The following is a 16,683-nucleotide window of genomic DNA, read 5'->3' as shown; positions in this document are numbered from 1 at the left end:
TTCTATCCTTGCTGGCAAACTGAGTTTTAAATCTGCTGCCTAGCTACAGAACATGGGGATAGTTGAGCATCTCTAGGTCAGTTTCTCTCATGGATGCTGCTTTGAGCACCTGTTGCTTTCCTTCGTAGCAGAGTTCCAGGGCCTGGTAGTGCATACTAATGATGCAGACAGTGGATTTTTGTACAGAGTACTAAGCCAGCCCTTTCGTAGTGTGATGGGCGTCTCAGCTCAGGGAGGTGGACAGGCATCCGTAACACTGTGTCACACAGAAACAGCCTCTAGCACTTCAAGATCACCATCTTCTACTGTCCCTGACAGAAGAGGAACTGTGCAGAGCCAGGCCTGCTGAACCCCAGCAGCAACTGTCACGCCTTCCATGCCAGACTGAGCCTGATCACACAGCCATAGCACCTTCCCAGTGAGAGGTGCCCCCGAAGAATCAAATATTTACAATGTAAGTGAATATAGAAGTATTTTATTGAACATTCAAACTTCATTAAGACATGTGCAATATGGCAAATTTTACTGGGTTTAACCCTAACTAAGACAATAGTATGATTGCTTGCTTGCTGGGGCTTAGCAACAGGGTCCAAATCACACTTACCACTAATTAAATACTTTATTGAATAAATACATACGAAACAAAAATGCATTTTAATGCTCTTATAAAAGTTTAGATTTTGAAAGGCCTTTCCAATTCAATCTGAAGTGTAAGTACATATAATAAAGGAAGGTAGGCTAGTTTAACATAATTGGCTGACTTTATACAGCACTTATATCTTTTAGTCCATAAGTAAATTATTAAATGATAAAGAACATCTAATACAACCACTTCTATGGAACTAGGAAATAATTTTCTAATAAAGAAAAAATTTACAGACCCCATGACTTTCCACCCAACCCCAACAGTCTAACCCTAAAGTGGATAAAGCCAATGGCTTTCCCCACAAGAGCTCACGACAAGAAGTCGCTTCTCTTATCAAAATTCTGTATTTCTGATCCGTAATGAGCATTGAGACAAGATTCAATGTATCCCCAAAGAAAGAAGCACAATGCACGTTGTGAATCGCCTATTCAGCAACAGCGAGCACTGCAAACCACCTCATCCCAGGGATTAAATGAGATCAGCCACATTCATCGGCATCTCCTCCACTGTAGTATTGTAGAAAGTCTCAATGTCTCGCAGGATCCTCTTGTCCTCTTCAGTGACAAAATTTATAGCCACACCTTTTCTGCCAAAACGACCACCACGACCAATTCTGCACAAAAACAGAATGCATTTACACAGATGTAAATTAATCCACTACAAATGTTTGCAAGATACACTCATCATTAACTGCTGGTGCTCTGGCACCTGCCACTGGCCAGTTTATGCTGTATTTACAGGACCAGCTGCTACCAAAGTCCTATCTGGTCAGAAAAAAGCACTACAAAAATAGCGCCTATCCTACGGAGAGCAGCAGAGCAGACGAGGTTACTCATTTGCCTGCAAACTAAGAATTTAATGGTTGGTATTGTGGGATCAAGTCCTGGCTGCACCTTTCCCCCCTCTTCAGCCAATACATCTGTACCTGCATACCCTTTGTCCAAAGGAGCTCTTGTTCACAAACCAGACTGTTCTCATATTTATTCAATTACAGCCAGTAACAAGGACAGGACACTCAACTTGAGAATTTTAATTAAACGTAACTATCTGCAGTGGGGAAACGTAGGGTTTCTGCTTTTTGTTTAACAGAAACCCAAGCTCAATATTGTTTAAGCCCAAGTTGGTCCCTTACACACATCAGTGCAGTTACACCCACTATCAGTTCTACCTTCCTGCAGACTGCACAGTAAGTACCTTGTCCAAGAGCTAAATATACAAAACTGACTCACAAAGCTTAGTGAATAATCGTGACAAAAAAAATACCAACTCGCTCTTTATGCGAACTATGACGATAACGAATCCATGTCCTAAATGACGTTAATACCCTTTGAGCACTGTCTTGTGTCATCAGCTGCTGCTATCAACTCCTGTATTTTTTTATATCAAGTAAAAAATTACAGTTAACTTAGGGTCAGTCACTAGAAGCAGTTAACTAAACTTAGGCCAACAAAACTCAAATTGCTATTAGAAAACACACCGCAGAGGAAAGAATCCTGCTGTTTAAGAGGAACTACCAAGAGCACAGAGGGCACTAAGAGCCTGGACACAGCTGGGCCTCCAAAAAAATGGAGGCAGTTTTTTAACTGCTAGTTTGCTAACAGTATTAAGGTTTGGTCACTGAGCAGCAGCAACAACTGAAGATTAGCTAGGACCTGTACACATGGGGCTACACTGCTGTCAAAATATTATGTAAGTAAATGGGCATTGTAATCCTACTCCATGACCTATGTGACAAAAGGTAGTTCAGTAGCTGGCAATTTCCTCGGATCTCAGCTATCACTGAATCCATCACATATCTAAATTTTCCCACTGCTTTGCCTTATTGTCCAGAAGTCCCGCTCTTTCCTCTGCTCAGAATCAGAGCTGTGCAAGTCAGGGCTTTTTAAAGCTGAAGCACCACTGGTATTGTTTCCTGCTAGCTTTTTAGCAGTTACTGTACAAATGGATGCGCGACACCCTGTTACTGGCAATGACTACAGACAGAAACAGGTGAGGTTTGGTGCCGATTCTGCAGAGGACATGACACTTAGCGTTGCACACCAAGTAGAGGATAGAGCCAACTAACCTGTGAATGTAGTTTTCACGATTGGTTGGCAGGTCATAGTTTATAACCAATGACACTTGCTGCACATCAATGCCACGAGCCTGAAAAGCAATACAGAGTCAGTCACTCAAGTCACAGGCTATTGGTGAAGTTACTTATCCCATGCTTTTGTTGGCCACATGGTTAGTGATGGACTACAACTGTGTAGCCCATAGTGGAGCGTAGTCTTTACTCTTCCAAGAAGCTCCTAGTAGTTCAGGCTACAAGAACCTTCACCAAATTATGAAGCTTTTGGCACCAGCTTTAAACAAATGTCTTGAGTGGAAGAGAATGCTCACCAGCAAGTCAGTGGTGATCAGGACACGGCTGGATCCTGATCTGAACTCTCTCATGATAACATCCCGCTCCTTCTGGTCCATGTCGCCATGCTGTAGAATTAAAAAAAACTGTAAATACTACAGTTCCAATACTCCAGATGGGGACAGCCCTCAAAAACCAAAGTGATGTATGAAACCCAGCGTCCCCACCTGCCGTGGGAACAAAGCAGGTAGGGATAGAAGGAAACATTTTTCTTTAAGCAGGGGGAACGATAATACAGCACTGCACAGCTATATCATAACTTTCCTGCTTTTGACTCACATACAGCTCATTATGATTTGGTTTTCAGTACATGCACAACACCTCAGAAGTTACGTGGAAGCATCAATCCTTACCAGAGCTGAGACGGTGAAGTCCCGGGCGTGCATTTTCTCAGTAAGCCAGTCTACTTTTCTCCTTGTATTCAGGAAAATAACAGCCTGTGTAATGGTCAGTGTTTCATACAAATCACAGAGAGTATCAAGCTTCCACTCCTGTACAGAACAGAGAGGGTCAGGAACTGCATTGTGCCACTGACAGTTCAGGCGTAACAAGAATCCCAAACAAAGGCTAAAAATCAAAAGCAATAACCAATTATCCATGCCCTAGTGCAGAGTTATATACCATAAAACCTGAGAAGCTGGAACAACACACTAATCAAGGCTTCTGCATCAACTGTTGCACCAAATCTTAAGACACAGGACAGCGGACATTAAGAAAGAGGTCCACCCTAGTCGTTTTTGATCCAGTGCAGTTCTTCTTCTTCTTGCATGAACTCTGCTAGCATTACTACAGAAACCAAAGCTCACCCTTGGTTTCTGTAATTTTAGCACAGTGCTATAACAAGAAGGTGAGAGAATTTAACTCTTCCAAGCAGAGCAAGTACAACTGATACCAACCTCTCTTTCAACATTAATGTAGAATTGCTTGATACCCTCCAGAGTCAGCTCTTCCTTCTTCACCAAAATACGTATGGGATCTCTCATGAACTTTTTGGTCACTTCCAACACATCCATTGGCATTGTAGCCGACAGCAACACAACCTAGAATGTATTACTTTGTGTTAGCCCATACTTACAGACACCAGTTTTTAGACAATTCTGCGATTTTCAGCTAGACTTTAAATCTGCATCTATCAATTTAAGCACGCAGGTGGTTTTACCTGGATGTTTGTGCTTAGTTTTTGGAAGATCTCATAAATTTGATCCTTAAATCCACGGCTCAACATTTCATCAGCTTCATCCAGAACAAACATTTTGATCCATTTAGGTGCTATTAAAGTAAAAAAAAAAAAAACAAAACCAAGAGTATCTCTTTAAGTTTCAGAAACACACTACTTCTATTGACACCTCTCCTTTAGGACTAAACTTTCCAGTACAACTCTATAATGACAACAAATGTATTGTTTAAGCTCCTACTTGGTGTGAAATTTATACTGAAATTTATTATCAAAAGCAAAATTAAATTCATACTTACAAAGGTAGCGTCTGTTTAACATATCAAACACACGCCCTGGAGTCCCAACCACAATGTGCGGAGCCTCAGCCTGGAGCTTTTGCATTTCATTGCGGACATTTGTACCACCAATACAAGCATGGCATGTTGCTCCCATGTAGTCACCAAGAGCCAGAATTACCTTTTGAATCTAAAAGTAAAGCCCTTCTGTTAGCAGCAGATCCTAGTACATTGAAGACTAAGCCCTGTTACCATTGGTGCTTGCAGACTTTGGAAGCCAAGAGAGCAAACAAGGACAATGTGTCTCTTATGTTCAGAACAGGGAGCTGCTAATAATGGTTTTGCCCAACTGCTTATTACTGAAGTTGTTTACTAGAAAGCTGAAATCAGAGGCACACTTAAATTTTTGTCCTCACTAGTTGCACTAGCTAAAGTTACTATAATACATCTGTTGGCAGTAGTTAAAAAGCAGGGACTCTGCTTTTTAACTGTTTCAACTTTTCAAGTTTCCAACTGTTAAGGTCTGCATATTAAGCACTTACAGAAAGATCATGAAAACAGCATGTAAGTGCGTTGCTATATGCCAGGCTTCAAGCATGTCTAACCTCACCCGTCCTCACAGTAGAACTAAGGCTGAACATTCTGACCACAGGTTCTTGTTCCACAGATCTGCCTTATAGAAAAAAAAAACAAAAACTTTCCTGTCTCATTTACTGTGTTTAGCTTTACCTTCACAAATCTTCACAACAGCACTGGCATCTCAATATATTCTGGTTGAAGACAGTAGGAAGTTTATATAATCTACTTTCTATTTGAGCTCTGTTCAGTGTTTCATCTTAAGACCCCACATTACTGATACATATTAATCCTGAAATTTAAATATCCTGTAAGCTTTTGTTAAACATTCCCACTTAGTTAAACAGAATACTGAGCCTTGAAGGTGAAGCAAACATGCAATAACAGCATCAGGAAAACATCACAAAAATACAGAAATGACCACATGCACACCGCAGTTTTCATGTTGCACAACTGTACGCAAATTCAGGTTAACGTCAAAAAAGTATGCTTTGTTTTAATAAAGAGTTTTGGATTTTTTCTGCTGAAGGTGCCCCCTCAGAAGTATACACAGCACTGCAGCTGGCTCCTACATCCCTGCCCCAGCACACCCTCCATATGCACCTACTCGTTTTTTGAGCAGGCAGAGAACTTGTGGGACAGAAGCCAGTTTATATCCCCCATGACTCAACACAGAAAGGGTTCTGAATGGATATTACCTACAGCCCCTTAAGTAGTCCATTTGTCTCACAGTTGTGAAACCTGAAACCTATGCAACAGACAAGCAGTTTTTTTATAACTACACTATCAATACCTGTTGAGCCAGTTCTCTGGTAGGGGCCAATACTAGTGCTTGGGTCTCCTTGAGATCAATCTCCAACTGCTGCAGGATGGAAATAGCAAATGTGGCTGTCTTGCCAGTACCTGACTGAGCTTGAGCAATCACATCATACCCTAAAAAAAGTAGGATACACGTTTACTGCTCCCACACAGGTCATTCATGTTTTCCAGTTTATTTTATCCCCTTTGAAATAAGTGATCAGTATTAAGAGTTCTCTCCATTTCAGGTCAGTCCCGAAAGATGGTGTACCATCATATCACTTTTTTAGTAAGGATTAAAAATAGGAATTGCACCATAATTCACCCATGCATGTATTTTACATTTTCCCAATTAAGGAATGCTGGTAATAAATCCATCACCCACATACCTTTGATGCATGGAATAATAGCTCTCTGCTGAATAGCTGATGGCTTCTCAAAACCATAAGCATAAATGCCCCTCAGAAGGGATTCTTTTAAATTCATATCATCAAAATTGTCCACAATCTCATTCCAATTGCTCTGTAATAAAGAAATACAAAATATTAAATCCAACACCGATCTTTGTCAGTGATTCTAAATTCTCAAAGTCAGTTCTCATGTGCTTACCTCAATGACACCATCGGGGTCCATTCCCTCTGGGCCGCCATGGTCTCTGTCACCAAACAGAACAAGCTGTTAATACAGTAACAACTAACACGCAGAAGCAAGTCGACATCTTGGCTGCCAAAAGCCATATCTGAAATCTGTGACAGATATTATAGCAGGTGCTCTGGTATTTTGCCAGTGGCTGAATTCCTACCCTCTCCCCACTGGATCAGGTGCCACTAACCCAAGTCCTCAGCTCTCAACGTGACAGAAGCCTTCTTGCCACAGCGGGGCTCACGGCAAAACTCAGACTTAAGAAAAACCTACCAGAAAAATATGGCTCAACCCCAGGTTAACAGACTTGACTTAAAAACCCAACCCAAACACCTAGCGGGCAAGACAACGACCGCATACACCAGCCTACAGCGCCCCCCTCTCTTCTTTCCCTCTCCCCGGCCGCCTCCGCTAAAACCACCGAGCCCCTTCACGAGGAAGGGGCCCAAGGCCTTTGCACGCCGCGCCATACCTGCTATAATCCGCGGAGCCGCCTGACATGTTCCGATCACCAGCTCTGTCCACAACTGAAAAGGAAAGCCCTCCGCCGCGCCCGCTTTATATACCCGCCGTGCTGCCGGACTCGTTTTCTTTTGCTCTGCGCATGGATATAAACCTCACGCCACAGGGAAAAATACATAAATCCCCCCCAGTCAAGCCCCCTTCCGAAGAGATACCACTCACTACGCTGTTTGAGATACTCTGAAGGAGGTTCCTGAGCCGTTCGAGGCCACGAGGTCAAAGGAACATAGAGCTACTTTTTTTTCTCCTCAGAGCGCGGAAGGATATTGCACCACTGACTGCGTGACAATACCCAGCTCCTTCCTCTCGCTCTGCCCCCTTGTCCCCCACCCCCCTCCCGCTCGTTCCTGCGCACGGGGTTTACTGCTCCTGCCCCTGCTGCAGCACGGGGGAGGGGGAGTGCGGCGGGGCGGCAATGGGAGAGGAGGGGGCGCGGGAGACCCGGGGCTTGCAGGGGAGGCAGCGGGACTGAAGTTTGACGGAGTGGGCATTGAAGCAGCTGTGGGTGCGGATGGAGCGACTCTGTCATGTCTGCGTTTCCCCCGCTATGTCGGTTATTTTTAAAGCCCCGCTGCCTGGAGTCGGGGTGGCAGAGGCGAGCAAGGGGAGGCCAGGCCTGGCGCTTGGGCCGCGGAGTTCGCCCTTCCCCTCCCACCCCGAAATGGCTCCTTCCTCCCTGCCAGGCAAAACAACCTGAATTCTCCCTCCTCGCTTTCTGGTGAGGGGCAGGAAGGGGCTGAGTCTGGGCTAGTTAGCGAGGGGGCAGCGGATCAGTGAGGTGAGAGGGAAAAATGGTGGCGCCTGAGGGCTCCACGCTCGTCCCCATGCCCGCTCAGGCACTGGGCGGATATGTGTGGAAACCGGCACCGCGGTGAGCAGGCCGGCAGGGCCAGCGCTCCGCCCGCCTGCGGCTGAGGCGGCAGCGAGCTGAAGCGTACCCTACTGTCGGCGGTGTGTTAAAGCGGGATGTTTTCTGTAGGGAGTGAAGGCGTATTTGGAGAGTATTTGCAGGAGGCAGGCGGGGGGGTCCTCTGGGCGCTGCTGAAAACGCGGTGCTGTGATATGCCGCAGTTCACAGTATAGCCATATCCGCGAAAAACAGCCTGTCGAGGCTAACGCAAAGGTTAGTGCTGTCCAAAATAAAGCAGTAAGGAAAATTGAATGATCGGTGATCGTTGCTTTCATGATGTTGTAGAAAAAATACTGATCTTTTTAATGCTCGGGTTTTACAATAATTTGTTCATCAATATTTCTTGTCTAGGCAAATAGTATAAATTATAAGCAATAATTTGTGACAACTGTAATGGGTTCATGAGTGTCACTTCTCAAACTTGTTTCCATAGTGATTATGTATGGAGAAATGGAGGCAGTGCTTGAAAAACTCAGCCCTTTACTTGTCTAGAATATTGTAAATTGTCTAGAACCGTCTAGAATATCCATAAAGGGTATCTCTGAAAGACTTAACGTACATCAGCTCTTCCTATGGTAGCACCTGCTGGGGTAATATGATCTGTAACAATATTGCAACACTTATCAATATCCTAGATAAATGATGTAAATGCAGTTCCTCTGTCAACCCATCCTAATCCTCTCAGGTTTTATCCACCCATGCTGGGTAGAAAATACTGAAGATGCTTCTTGTATTTGCAATTTAGACAGTCAAGCAACAATAACCAGAGGCCTTTTCAAATGAATGCTAGCAGTTTGTGTGGACCATTAAACCTCTGGTTGTAAAAGGAAACAGGATGGTCTGAAGAAGGAACATGAACGCAGGTTTGTTCATGAGCACGTTTGTGTTTTTTTAATCTGGCACACTTAGATTTCCCATTAAAAATTACTTTGGGTCTAAAGAGAAGAAATAATATTACTGAATATTTGTTTTAATTAAGGGTCTTGAACATTTATTAATAAAGCTGTGGAATATGTATACTTCTTATGATTGGGTCTTAGTATATTTGCAAACCTGAGTGGAAAAGATTTCTTATCACGGGAATTTCAGGAAGGCAAGCCATCATTTTCCACAGATTTTTAATGTCTTTTTAAAAAGCATTTGTCATCTCAGAAACAAGCATCTAGTTTATCTTTCTTGCAAATAAATTAATGTCATTTCTGATACCTGTGTATCCAGATCACTTTGAAGGTTTGGTTTTGACAAAAGTTTTTAACTAACAAGGCTTTCCTAGCTTCCTTTAAGTATAGGAGAAACTGCTCCCATTGCTCTAATTTGCTACAAATCTTGCTTCACTTAATCAAACTTCATCCCTTAAAAAAAAAAATCAAAATACACAACAAAAACAAACAACCAAACACAACAAAGCAAAACCAAATAAAACCAAAACAGAACCCTTCAACCCCCTCAAAATCCCTTAGAATTTTTATTTTTTTTTTGCCATTAGCTTTAATCAAGGGACAATTTTTTAATGGATTTTTATGATAACAAGGAGCTTCTCAGGCAGATGCCAAGATTTTTTTATGCAGACATTAGGCAACTATGAAGGCAAACAGCACTATGTGCCCTACAGAGTTCCTAACCACTGGCCACTCCTCCTTGAGGAGCTTGAAACTTCCGTGTCTCTCAGGATTTTGGTCATCTGTGATTTACCTGATGATAATATATCAAGAAAAGACTGTGACCATATTGGTATCTCCTGCCACATGGTCATGGCAGAGTTTGACAAATCTGATTAGTTGGCCATGTTCATTATTTTAATCCACTGCTATGGAATCAGACAGTCCTCAGCCAGGTGGCCTCTTGTCAGATGCTCTCAGGTTGCCTTATGTTTTGTATGACTGGAACTGCGAAATTATGTTTTAAGAAACAAATCATGGGTTTCATATGGATGTTCCACATCAAGGGAGAAAAGGAAAGGCATCTGGTGGTTCCTCCAGTGAAAATCATTGCCTTGTTTCACCAAATGAAAAGAGGAAAGAAATTTTGTTTCATTACCTTCTATAAGCAAAGGTTTGGAAACACTGAATCAGTCCTCTTTTTGTTTTGTGAAACAAAGTAGCATAAATACAGGACTGTTGTCCTAGCGGTGACGCTAACTGTACTACAGGAAAAAAAATTTGACATTTTGTGCTCTTTAAAACACTGTATCTGAACACAGTGTTTGAGAGATAGCTTTTCAGCGATAGTAGGACAAAAAGCCATTTCATTGGTGAGCTAGTATCTAATTTGTGTATTTTTAGACTGGCAGTAGCCAAGCTGTGTTTCTGTTCTGAATATGAAGCATCACAGTGGGAGGTAACAAAAGGTCAGATTTTGTCACTAACAAAAATCTTGGGTTGACACTGGGATTTACAGGCCCCTGGCTTTAAATCTTATTAAGCTTTCTGGAGCAGTCTCAACTGAAAACTTGCTCCTCAAGGACCACGTTCGTGCTATCATCAGGTAGAAGAGATACCAAAAAGATACTAATATGTCTGTGCTACTAAAGATAGGATCCACACTTTTATGTGCACGTAATATACTTCAGTAGATGTCTCCCCAAAAGACAACCCTAGTGACTCATGAGCTCTTTAGTGAGAGTGAACATAATTATATATTTATTAACAGGGGGTAGCAGATGGACTAGCTGGTTTAGCAGCTGGGTTTCCAGTCATTATTCATGCAGATTGAAGTAAAGAGTGATGTATCTAAAGAAAGCAGTAGGAGCTGACACCTCCTGAAACTGAGCCTCATTTGAACATTCCCTGCTCATCAATTTTCTGGCAAACACGATGACACAGTTTGCATTAGGAGATGTCAGAAATCTCCTTTTAGAAATCTCATACCATGATTTTGAATTTCCTGTGAAACTGTCAGGTACTTCATGGGAAACCTGGAAGATCCCAAGTTTCTCTTCTGCATTTGCAAGTCTGATGCTAGAGTACCTACTGTATATTATTTGTTTGTCACTACTAACAGGGCAAAGAAAGTAATTGTAAACAGACAGAGTTTACTCACAGTAGGTCACTTTAAGGATCGAGATGATTTGTTAGAGTATTGTTAGCAAGAAGTAGTATTTTTCAGTTCATCACTCCCGAAGGATCTTGCCTAAACAAATGTATGCTTCCTCAGATGTAGGAGTAGATAGGAAAGATTTTGGAAAATCTTTAGGGGAGAGAGAAAGCAAAAATCCAGGGGTCCCATGCTTGTTATTTAAATGGAGTCACAGGGTTTCATTAATGTTATTTTATGCCTTTTTTTTTTTTTTTGGTCATTTCACTGAAATTATAATCTAAACAAACAAAATAGTAAGAATTTAGAAGATGCAGTGTTTTCAATGCACTGAGAAAGCTCACTTCGTATTCCTTAGTATCATGGTGCAATTGGAAATCCACATTATGTTGACTTAAGGACATTAAGCTACTAGGCTTGTTTTGTCATCCTTTTCTAAAGCTATTTTATAACTTTGTTATGCTCTGATAGATATTTTTACCCCTTGTAACTAATCAAACTTGTGTTGGAAAATCTCAGTGATGTCTTTGTTGAATGAATTGTAAGTGCATACAGACACAGTATTTCCTCTCCCAGTTAAAGTTTTCTCTCACTGAATACTTGTGCGCTAGACCAACAAGGAGCGTTTTCAAAAATGATTTAGGAGCCAAGCACTATAGAAAGCCAGTGGGACTTAAGCTGCTTTACTTAATTTAATTATCCCACATGTTAAGTCTTTCGAGATACTCAGACTGGCACAGAAGACACAGGGTGGATAGGATCTTTTGCTGACCAGCTGACTCACTTGTCTGAAATGTATGCATGGTGGTTTGTGGCTTGTGATCCCTAATTGCTTTGAGCACAAGTCTCCAAGGAGTGTTCCTGCTGAAGTTTTGCATAGTTTTGTATCTTAGCTCAAGTTCTCTCCTTTCAAGTAAGATTCTTTTTTTTTGATGATATTCATTTGTTAATCTATTTAAGATTAATCTACTTGCTTAAAAAAAAAAAACAAACACCAAACAGCAAAGTTGGGAGAATTCCGTATTTATGGTTACTCAGCCATTAATTCATCTCCTCTTAGAGTCTAGAGCTTTCAGGGTTGTTGTGACATTAGTGCCTTCAGAGTTCTGAAGTTAGTATTCTGGAATCATGAAGTTTTCTATGAATTTAAGGAAGATGGTTTGGTTTTTATACAGTGGGAAAGTTCTTGTAACCTGCCGCTGAGAGGAAGTGGCAGAAATGTTCTGGGGCCTCAGAGAAGCATGGTATTCTCAACCCTGTCTCAAAGGTTCAAAAATCTAAAGAACTAAGGGAAGTTAGGTACTTATTTTTATAATAGGTACATATGGTTTCATCCTGTGGCCTTTGGACTTGTGACATTTCCCATTTTCTTCAGGTTGGAAGAGACTTTAAAGATCATCTAGTTCCAATCCCCTGCCATGGGCAGGGACACCTTTCAGTAGACCAGATTGCTCAAAGTCCCATTCAGCCTTGGACACTGCCAGGGATGGGGCAGCCACAACTTCTCTGGGCAACTTGTTCCAGTGCCTCACCACCATCACAGTGAAGAGTCTACTCTCTTTCAGCTTAAAGCCATTCCCCCTTGTCCCTTGTTAGAAGAAATATGTAAATTACTGTTAATTCCTTAAATAAGTATAAAAGTAAGAAAACTATCATATGGGATCACTTATGGTGGTCTTGTAATTTTAGTAACTCTTCTGGTAATAAGAAGAACATTGTCACAATAAAATCCCAAACCAAATACTTGAAATGGAAATATACTTTTCTTTCAGTGATTTTCTTAGTCATTCACTCCTCTCCATGCTATAAAACTCAATAGTTGTAGTTTTAGGTCTCAAATGTTCTCCTTGATTGAGTGATTAGATTCTTTCTTGCAGTTTTTAAGGCTTGTAGTCAGGCCCAAGACATGGAGTCAACTTAGCTCTATTCTCTGTTTTGTTACAGACTCCCAGTGTGACTGCAGACGTATAATCGTAGCACTAAAATTGAGCAGATGACATTTATTAGAGACTCACCATTGCCTTTTATTGGAATGAGAGCTCTTTCTGCACTCCAGTTTTTTCTCTGTAGAACGGGGGTATTTGCGTCAGAGGTTATGTGTGGTCAAAAGCTTGAAAAACATGGAGATCATTAATGGTAGGAGGCTTAACAGTCTTTGATAGAAGTTTCATGTGTACTTTCATGGTAGAGTTTGATCCTTCATTACTAAAGTAAAGAAAGCTTGAGAGATTAATCAGGTGTCAGCTGCTGATGACATCCTGGCGGAGCACTGTGGTTACATTAATTTTTTAAGTCAATTGGAAGACTTCAGTGCTACCATGAAATAGTACGTGTTGTATATTGCTGTTTAACAGTCTGCAAAGAGCATTTTTTCCAGTTTGGAGAGAAAGGTAAATATAAGCTTATGCATTCTTTTGAGGAAAACATGTTTCCTTCTCATACCGGTTAATTGTCTATGTAAAGTTATTTGTGCTGATGGTTAGTCAATTTAGAATCCACTGACAAAGCTTGAGCTTTTTTATTGCTGAGCTGACTTCAATTGTTTAATTTTTGAAACAGCCACTACAGGCAGACCTATTCTCTGAATTTAATTTTGAGCACCTTTCTTCATTGATAAAAAATTTGAATGTTATGTTACTAGTAGGAGGAACTAATGCATGTGAACCAAGCCCAAAATGAAAACAGCACCAAGGCCGAGCAGTTCATTGATTTTACAGGAGTATATTCGCAGGGCCAGAGTCTGTGGTAAAAGAATAAGAGTCTCTAATGTGTGGTGTAGATATGCTTACCATGATAGATGCACTATGTCCTGACTGATGAGACCAAGTCATACAACTCTGTTCTTCCCCATGCAAACTGCACTTTTAGACACCAGCGCAAACACTCAGTGCTTTTCAGAGTATGCATACAGTGCTGTGAGTTCTGAGGCCCCGTTTCAGATTAGAAACAACAAAATGCCTACGCTGTATCAACTGATACAGCATTGCACAGAAAGCTTTGGCATGAGTGTCTTACAGGCCTTTATTGTCAGAATATTTAAAATATGTTGTTACCTGAACAGCAAGAGTAAGATATCATAAAAGTTACTTCACTGTTCTTTAACAGAAGCTCCTTCTGTCCATATCCAGCCTTGTGTGTTAAATAAAGTCTCTTCCTCCTTCTCTGGCAGAGCATTTTAACCTCCAAAACAGTATTTTGCAGTTTATAGAGCTCATTACAACATGTAAATGTTAACAGTAAAGAGAAATACTTTGTCATTAATAAAATGAGCTGTGTGGTACGAAGTAGCGTCTCAAGGGAAATCTTAATTTCTACAAACTGCAAGTTTTCTACTGAGCTTTACTTTTTGAAAGAAAAGAGACCATTCATTTCTGCAGATAGCTCAGATTCCCTGAGGTTTGTTTCTGTCACTGATACTGGCTTAATATGAAACTAGCGACAACTAGTTTCAGTTTTGTGCCCTTGTTTCACCTGCCTCTAAAATGGAAATTACAATCTCCCCTCTTTGAAGCATCTCTTAGATTATAAACTGTTTAAGGCTGGGACTGATTGCATGGTGTGCTACGCTTCAGCCTACAAAGCAGCCAGTTCTGAGTGTTGAAGCTGAGGTTCTACCTGGGTTAAAGTTTAAAAAAATTCATCAAGATAAACATTGCAACTTGTTTAATCATATGGGTTTTTTTTTTTGTTTATTAATCCTTATGAGATTTTTTTGGGATGAAAAATATAGCAAGGCTTTTCTCTTTAGGTGTTATAGACACTTGTTATTGTCATGACTGGGTCAGGAGTATGTGCCTAAGAATCTTAAGCTACCAATGGGCTGCTAAGAAACTGTCTTGTAGTTGTTCTGTTCTGCTATTTGGGGTTTAGATTGGATATAAGGAGGAAATTCTTCCCTGTTAGGGTGGTGAGGCACTGGAATAGGTTGCCCAGGGAGGTTCTGAATGCTCCATCCCTGGCAGTGTTCAAGACCAGGTTGGACGAGGCCTTGGGTGATATGGTTTAGTGTGACGTGTCCCTGCCCATGGCAGCAGGGTTGGAACTAGATGGTCTTAAGGTCCTTTCCAGCCCTAACTATTCTATGATTCTATGGTTTCTTTTTAGTGTTGTAAATCCTCTGCAAGACAGTCCTTAGTCCCAATTGTTAGCGCTTTATCCCAGAATGCTATTATATATTATTTTGTGTGCTAATATACTACACTACCAAATGAGACAAAAATAAATATGTAAGTTGCAGGATAGTTGGGAATTAATTCTTTTCATCTCTGGTTACCTCCAGGAACAGCTACCCACATTTTCCTGAGGTCCAATGGCACAAAGAAGTGTGGACATGCACTGATACAAGCACAGACAGGATACAGGTAATCGCATTTTAGCCAGGAGTAACTGTGGCATTCCTTGTGCTAATCTAGGGCATGCACTTTAACATGCCATGTCACAGCAATTGGCAGGGGCCAGAAACCTTTGTTCTTTACACAGCAGGAGACAGAAATGAGAGTTCATGCTGGATTTCAGAATATATTGGTTCGTTTATTTCATGCATGTATTGAAAAGTGACTATATTATAATTTACTGGCATTTTTTTTTCAATAAAGAACAAATATATGCCTCTATTCAAAGCAGTTTTATCTTGTGCTAGGTACTTTAAAAGCTTATGGTCATAATTGTTTCTGAGTCTTAAGGAGTGGTTTATTTGCCATCATTTTCAACATTTATTTGTAACTCATTCTTCTAATTAATTTAAAAGTAGCAAAGTCAGGAAAATGCTAATTGATAAGCAGGCAGATACTACAGTACTCGGTAACAATCCAGATACCGATATTTTTATTTTGCTTGTCTTTTGTCCTCTATAGTTTGTATTACCATTTTAAAATATATTTTGATATACACTTTTCTATGGGTTATGAGAGTACAAGATCTTGTATGACTTTTTTCCTTTTATTTCAGGAGGAATATAACAAAGAAACCACTGATTTAATCTATATGTCAATAACAAAGAGTCAAACAATGGCAAGATGCTTAGAGTTTTAGGACTTCATTTGGATGTTATATTTTGTGTATCTTAAGCTCAGACTTTTTTTTTTTTTTTCTTTTTTCCACATTTCTGTCCATGGAAGCTGAGTTACCACAAGTATGATTTTCAGTTTATTACCCAAAAGGAGTTCTCTGATTTCCTTTACTGTTCGTTTACATTGCAAACATTCAGCTCTTCTGGGAATACAAGTTTGTACCCCCAGGAACACACTGGAATTGTGTTTGTTAATTTACATCACAATAAGAATTGTCTTTGCTGATTTACTGTGTATCTTTATGCAGAAGGAAAGAGAGAGGAGTGAGAACCATAAAGGACTGCTGCCTTAGAGCTGCTGTTGCCATAGAGCTGCTAAGGAGGAAAAAAACTGCAGCATGGATTTCTTCTGCTCTTGAAGGTAAGATGAGGGCACAGCAACGACTGTAGGAGGGGGAGGGGAGGCAGAGGGAGGGAGAAGAGGAAGAAAGTCTGCGTCCTTGCTGTCTAAAAAAGGAAATTCAGTGTCAGTGTTCATGAGCAGAACTGCTGGTGCAGAAGAGCAAAGCTATCTCAGTTGTTTAGAGCAGCAAGAATGATGAGCAAGCAAGCGCACTCCCTTGCTTTCAGGAGGAAATACTGCAAAGAAAGCAGGGAGAAGAGGAGTGACTTTATCGTTTAGAAAATACTGC

The 16,683-nt window shown here is 40.9% G+C and overlaps 1 protein-coding gene and 3 non-coding genes across 4 annotated transcripts; all 4 read right to left on the bottom strand.

Moving 5' to 3' along the window:
• Positions 1–455: 455 nt before the first annotated feature.
• Positions 456–7,134, bottom strand: EIF4A2 (eukaryotic translation initiation factor 4A2). The gene is made up of 11 exons (XM_057400398.1): positions 6,991–7,134; positions 6,486–6,531; positions 6,266–6,398; positions 5,872–6,011; positions 4,524–4,692; positions 4,210–4,319; positions 3,947–4,090; positions 3,404–3,541; positions 3,029–3,118; positions 2,712–2,791; positions 456–1,259 (listed from the first exon to the last, which is right to left on the bottom strand). The coding sequence occupies exons 1-11, from the start codon at positions 7,017–7,019 to the stop codon at positions 1,115–1,117; spliced, it is 1,224 nt and encodes a 407-aa protein (XP_057256381.1). The 5' UTR covers positions 7,020–7,134; the 3' UTR covers positions 456–1,114.
• Positions 3,194–3,320, bottom strand: LOC130594529 (small nucleolar RNA SNORA63). Its single transcript, XR_008971109.1, has one exon. It is a non-coding gene; the product is annotated as a small nucleolar RNA SNORA63 (small nucleolar RNA).
• LOC130594532 (small nucleolar RNA SNORA81) lies at positions 3,721–3,899 on the bottom strand. Its single transcript, XR_008971112.1, has one exon. It is a non-coding gene; the product is annotated as a small nucleolar RNA SNORA81 (small nucleolar RNA).
• Positions 6,091–6,160, bottom strand: LOC130594533 (small nucleolar RNA SNORD2). The gene has a single exon (XR_008971113.1). It is a non-coding gene; the product is annotated as a small nucleolar RNA SNORD2 (small nucleolar RNA).
• Positions 7,135–16,683: the final 9,549 nt, after the last annotated feature.

The sequence above is a fragment of the Pezoporus wallicus genome, unplaced genomic scaffold (genome assembly GCF_028554395.1).
Source record: "Pezoporus wallicus isolate ANWC-B61680 ecotype Strahan unplaced genomic scaffold, APGP_CSIRO_Pwel_v1 contig_6897, whole genome shotgun sequence".
Taxonomy (NCBI): Eukaryota; Metazoa; Chordata; class Aves; order Psittaciformes; family Psittacidae; genus Pezoporus; species Pezoporus wallicus.
The sequence above is the reverse complement of the archived record's forward strand: the minus strand, read 5'-3'. Positions and strand labels throughout refer to the sequence as shown.